The sequence below is a fragment of the Chlamydotis macqueenii genome, chromosome 1 (assembly GCF_036417535.1).
Source record: "Chlamydotis macqueenii isolate bChlMac1 chromosome 1, bChlMac1.mat, whole genome shotgun sequence".
NCBI lineage: Eukaryota > Metazoa > Chordata > Aves > Otidiformes > Otididae > Chlamydotis > Chlamydotis macqueenii.
This window is the reverse complement of record NC_141556.1, coordinates 79,821,085-79,827,034: the sequence shown is the minus strand read 5'-3', so window position 1 is coordinate 79,827,034 and position 5,950 is coordinate 79,821,085. Positions and strand designations below refer to the sequence as shown.

Sequence of the window (5,950 nt, the reverse complement as noted above, 5' to 3'; positions counted from 1 at the left end):
ATCCAGAAGTCATCGGCTTGGGCCATCAAATGGCTAGCATGCACCAAACCAAGCCTGAAAATCATCAGTAGTTTCACTGGCATCTGCCTCTACTGTAGATGATGCCCTGCTATTTCTTCCACTGCCACACATACAGATTCAAGAACTCTAATTAGATCGCGTGTTTTCAGTGGCTGACAGGCCTGTTCAGTTTACAGAGAAATCCCTGAGATTACACATAGCATCCAGCTCTTTTTGAATAAGGAGGAAAACTGACACAGTAGGATAGGTTTTAAATTTCTTGGACTACAAAGCTCTCACAATGTTTGTATCTTCCGCATTAATGGACAAAATAATGCTGTAAAAGTGAACATCTATTGCGCTGTGATTTGAAGGGGTTTAAAACAGAAGAGTCCAAACTAAAAGCAGAGTCAAATTAAAAGCAAAGTCCAAATTAAAAGTAGGTAGATCAAGTCTATTTTCTTGGGGGAATGGAGAAGGCACTGGAGTAAAAAGCCCTCATTAACCTTATTCAGTCTCTTTTAGAAGTATAAAATGGCATCAATAATTTGGAGAATCTAATCAGAGAAGGAGGAGAGAGAGAGGAAACTGATAGCAGTGTGTAGGTGTATCTTCTAACAAGGGCCTATGGAATTAATAACAGATGGTACCACTCTGAACCACACAAAGCTGGCAGCACATGTCTCACGTGGTTGATGGTTAATCCCAGTCCAGTGGTTCTTGATTGCATAGTTTGATATTTTCCTCCTGTTTGCACTTCATCATCCATCCATAGGAATAGTGGGAAGCATCTCTGCTCAGTAAGGCACCTAAAATCATTATCTGTGGGGATGAATGCTCCAGGGGAGTTGGAAGTGCCTTCCTATCCACTGAAGAACACTTCTACATCAATATCAACTTTAAGCAAGTGCAATTATACCCATCAGAGTTAGCCACCCAACACTCCAACCTTCTACAGAAAAAATAAAAATACATAGCTGCTAATCTTTCTGGCATCTGATTGTGGTAAGATCCTGCATGTTCCTTAATTGAAGGTTCATGCACCCCGAACAACGAATTCAGTCATGATTACTCTACTTCTTCGTCAGCCAGTGAACTCAAAGCCTTCTCCTGTAACATAGAAAGAAAACTTACAATTATAAAAGCAATGCGGTTCATCCTGGTTTCCACTTGGTCAGTAGGTTTGCCGGTAGGATTTCCTGACCTCACATGCTAATCTATTCCAATTGAAACAGGCTGTACAGCTGCTGAATGTTTTCATTCATTTCACGAAGCACAAAAAGGACTAGGATCTCCATCGCAAGTGCCTCCCAGCAAATCAGCTACGAAGGGCAGCAGCTCGGCATCACTACTGGCAAAAGAGCACCTTGCACAACTGACTTTGAAAGGGGGATGTGAAGATAAAGAGATGTCTTTCTGTACAGGCTAAGTGGAAGCATATCACACCATAAGGGCAGACGTATGAACTGCTGAACTACTATGCTGTCCCCAGAGCCTACCGACTTCTAGGGAGAAGTCTAGGATTAGGGCAAGCATGAAGTTTCCTGGTGTTTCTCTCAGCCTTCAGCTGTCTGTGGCAGAGAGAGTGTCTGTGCCAGGAACAGTGTTTTATACTTAAGAATCTTCCATGAAGTTCTCGTATCGATTTCTTAGACCTACATAAATTAAAATCTTGCAGCATAGAAGATGTCTTGTAGCAAGTAATTCCACAGCTGGAGTACACGCTGTGTTAACGGATATGCGGTTTGGTTTGGTTTGCATCTGGCCCGTGTTAGTTCTATGAAAGCGTGCTGCTTCAAGGTGCCTGAGGCTACGCACAAGTCAAGGGAGGCAAAACACATACCCAGCCACCCTGTTCCTGAATCCACGGCTTGAAGTGTTCTCTGAGGTACTTTAATCCAAAGCCCAAGACCAGGTTCATAGGATGGTTGTCCACAGCGGTAAGTCTGGTGGCAACTTCCATTGTAAAGGCAACTTTCATGCATTGTACTTGACTTCCTGGTTCACTTGTTGAACCTGCTGAGACATCCTCCAGGAACAAATCAGTGATCCTCTCGAAGAAGGGGTAGGACAGCATGTCTGTAATACGCCGATAGAAAGCCCTGTCCTTTTTGATCTGAAAATAAGAATAAAGATTGGTCAAACTGAGCCACTTTTGTTGGAATTGCTTTCCCCACCTCATTGGGAAAGGAGAGCATCTCTAGGTAATCTATGCAATACAGTCTAATTGTGTTGGTGAATGCAAGAGATGACTCACAAACCCCACACTTCCTGCAAAGCTGCTCCTGCAGCCTCTGGAGGTGGCTTTATGTTTTTTCCCCAAAAAAAAATCTTCAGGTTTTTTGCATTTGAATGACAGAAGCAGAGAGAGAGAGAGCAAAACAAGTGTGACGCTGATATTGAAACCTGCAGATGAGGAGACATGAGAACACAGGAGCAGTGGGAAAACGACAGTAAAAGCAAAGTTACGAGAAGTGCTGGCAACAGCTGCCGTGCTAAGCTACATTTGCTCAGTCACGGTCTTTGTACCGCCTGGGTACCTCTCTGCTGCAGGAGCTGCGCATGCCCTCCATGTGAGACTATACCTTCATAGATGGGGGCCAGCTAAAGAAGGGAATAAAGGGAACAAGTACCTGCATTTTTAACAGAGAAAACATCCGCTCCAACTAATGGACTCATGCAGGGGTCCTTCTATAGCTTTTGGGCAGGGCTTTCAAAATGCACTCAGGAGATTTATTTCCCGACAGAAACTCTCAAAGCTGTAGAGTTTCCGTCCCTCTATAGGGAACAACTTGTATGCCAAATTTAATGCAAATGCAAGAGTTTCTCAGAGTCAGTCAAGTGCTCCACATGCCATGAAACTCAACGGGGATGAGGCAAGTGACTACTCTTTGAAATGCTCCACCCCAATAGAGACCTCTACTAGTCCTCTGGTCTTAAGAAAGATTTGAGGATGAATGGTGAAGGTTTCAGAAAAGCCTAGATGTGGAAAGAGAAATTCAGGACAGAGACAGACTGCGCTAGGTTACAAAACATTCACTCCCAAGGAAAGTGTCATCTCTCTCTCACTCTAACCTGTGTAGCTCCTGAAAACAGAAGGAATTACCTTTTCTTCTAGTTTGTCCCCTGATTGTCTTAACAGTGAAACTATTGTTTGTATTGTCTTTTCTTCATCTGTTAAGGAAAAGAAGAACATAAATATCGCAGTCTTCTAGTAGGATCCAGATAGCAAACTATGGCACAAACCTTTGTGTCACTTAATCAGGAAAACAGCTGCTATTTTGTGGCAAATTTACAGAGTTGTGTACCCAGGCTTTAAGCAGAAGCTCACTGTTCTAGTGCCTGTGGATTAAGCAATGCTATTTCTCCATCTGCCCAATGTTTTGCTCCAGTTAAGAATCAGGGAAAGAGCAAGGGCTTTAACATCCCACTGCCAGCCCTCTGGGCTTTGAGGTATGTCTGATAACAAGCCAGAACAAAAGAGCAGCTAACGGAAGCCCATGAAAATGGACTTAAAATTAGGAAAAAAAAAAAAAATCTCCTTATCATTACCAATTACACCTTCTGCAACTTATTAGGACAAACTCTGGTTTTGCCAGATTAAAGAAAATGCAAGTATGGCAAGACCCCTCCTGCAACCAGAAATCCCTAGAAAGCTTGCATTAAAACTAAATCTCTGCAGTCATCATAGGAGACAAGCAGTTCAGACTTTTAACAGAGATTGTTGAGTAGTGTTGTCCTGTCACCAAAGAGAGATTGACCAAGACGTTATTGCCTCAAGGACCGGTCTTTGGCCTTAGAGCCCTGGTGTATTATTCTGCCACCAGCCCTGCCACTTCTACCACTGCTCTGTCACCTGATGTCACTTCACCTTCATGCTCCTTTTCCCATGTCACACCTCCTTGGATTTTTAAGTATGCTGTTTTTACTTGCAGTAGCAGTCCCTGAAATGTGGGCAACAGAGCAAGAACCAGTAGAGCAAGGTTCCTTCTTCACAGCATCTTATCGCAGAAGTCCCAAGTGATTCCCCATGTCTAGAGAAAATGCTTCAGTGTGCAATCCCAACCTGAGATACTGTCTGTGAGTGTGAAATTCTTCACCCTTACCATGTTCTCTGCCCTCACTTCTATAAGTAGAATCGCTATCACCTTGTTTCAAGCACAGGCCTTGATACACTATCTCAAATGGCATATGCGAAGGAGACTTCTGGGATCTGGAAGTAACAAGCTTGGCAAGCTTGTCTGCAATGTGGTTGACATCTGCAGTTTCACCTGATTCAGAAGGAAATAAAGGCAGCAATTAATCTTTCCAGGAAATAGCCATTTAAGCTATTTAGAAAGAGATTTAAAGACAAACAGCAAAAGAAAAGAACTAAGACATACTTGTTCGATGCTGAGAATTCCCTTCTCGAAAGCGCTCAGATTGCTCCTCACAAATGAGGAAACGTGCTGTGTGATCTTTGTGCAGTGATGGTGTTGGGGCCTTTTCCTGCTTTGCTCTGCTGGAGAGGAAAGGTAAATATCCTGACAAGTATTCTCTTTTTGATTGTTTTTGGCCTTGCCGTTGCACCACGACACCCTGAACAACTGGTATGCTGCTTGGTCCATCTTGATCCCATTTATGGTCAATCTCCACTTTTCTCCTGATTAAGGACGATGATTTCTGCACATTAGCCTCATTTTTCAGAAGTCTCCCATATTTACTGACAGACAACCGCCGCTGGGCATAGGCCATTAGGATCTTGTATTCTATGCTGTCTCGTTCCTCTTCCAGCAGTATTTCTTCCATGCCGACATAATTTGGCGAAGACATCTTGGCTCCTGCAAGAACATATTGGCTTTAATGGCTTAGGGAACAGCCTGTTTTTCATGAATACCAACCAGTACTTGACATTTCTACAGAACCTTTTGCCAAACAACTTATAAACCTCAGTGATATGAAAGCTATTACAGTACCCATGAGCCAGAGAAGCACCATTTTCTAGAAAGGGAATTCGGTTAGTGAGAATTTTGTTTACTTGATTGGCTCAGGCAGCAACCAAGGCCATCAAAGAACGGGAACAAGAGATCTGCTACATTGCTTTTAACTGCATTTGGTGGCTTAGGTAGGAAAGATGAGGAAATTCAACTAGTCAGTGGGTGGGGTGCAGTGCAGGAAAAGAGGAAAGCCCATAACAATAATAACTGTTTCTTGGGGTGGAAAAAGAAATGATTCATCAAAGCACTGCAAAGGAAAAGCCTATACTATGGCTCAAATGTGCAAGCATCCAAATACACGAGAATTGTGCTTTCAGAGGCAGATTTGACAAATTTGGGCCCTGAGCGCTCTAGCTAGGAAAGTAAATAAGAACTAGCTCAAACATCAGGAAAAAAATGTATTTACCTTTCAAAATGTTCTCAGCTGTCCTTTCACTTTAGGGGACGTGAATCAACAGTCTTGCGTGTTTGGCTGCATGCAATGGATGGTGTTGTGGCACTTATCTAGTGTAACTTGGTCTTATTCAAATAAACATACCAATCCCATAGCACGCACACGCATTTTGCCATCTTCCTGTTTCCCTACACATTGCAGCTTATGAAGCCACAGTGTAAACCACTTACGTTTTTGCTTGGTGCTAGATCCATTTGCCACCTGGCCTCCCTGAAGCCAGAGAAAAAAAAAGAGGAAGAAAGAGGAGGGATCCACTGTGATGCAGCGATCAAAAAAAGGTCTCTTCTGCAGAGCCCAGGTGAGGTTTGAGATGTTTGAGCAGGCAGCCTGGACCACCGACAGCAGGCTCTCTGCAACGACTCTGTTCAATGACCGACGCAAAGTCAAACAAAACTAGATGACTAGATGACCTTTGAAGGTCCCTTCCAGCCCTAACTCTTCTATGATTCTATGATTCTATAAAACCATGCACATATCCAGAACCTGTCACTGGGGTCTCTGTTAGTGACAAGCCAAAATA

The 5,950-nt window shown here is 43.2% G+C and overlaps 1 protein-coding gene across 1 annotated transcript; it reads right to left on the bottom strand.

Moving 5' to 3' along the window:
- Positions 1-1,068: 1,068 nt before the first annotated feature.
- On the bottom strand, positions 1,069-4,812 carry BCL2L14 (BCL2 like 14). The gene is made up of 5 exons (XM_086755875.1): positions 4,383-4,812; positions 4,107-4,271; positions 3,107-3,174; positions 1,844-2,116; positions 1,069-1,110 (listed from the first exon to the last, which is right to left on the bottom strand). The coding sequence occupies exons 1-5, from the start codon at positions 4,810-4,812 to the stop codon at positions 1,069-1,071; spliced, it is 978 nt and encodes a 325-aa protein (XP_086612001.1).
- Between the last annotated feature and the right edge of the window lie 1,138 nt (positions 4,813-5,950).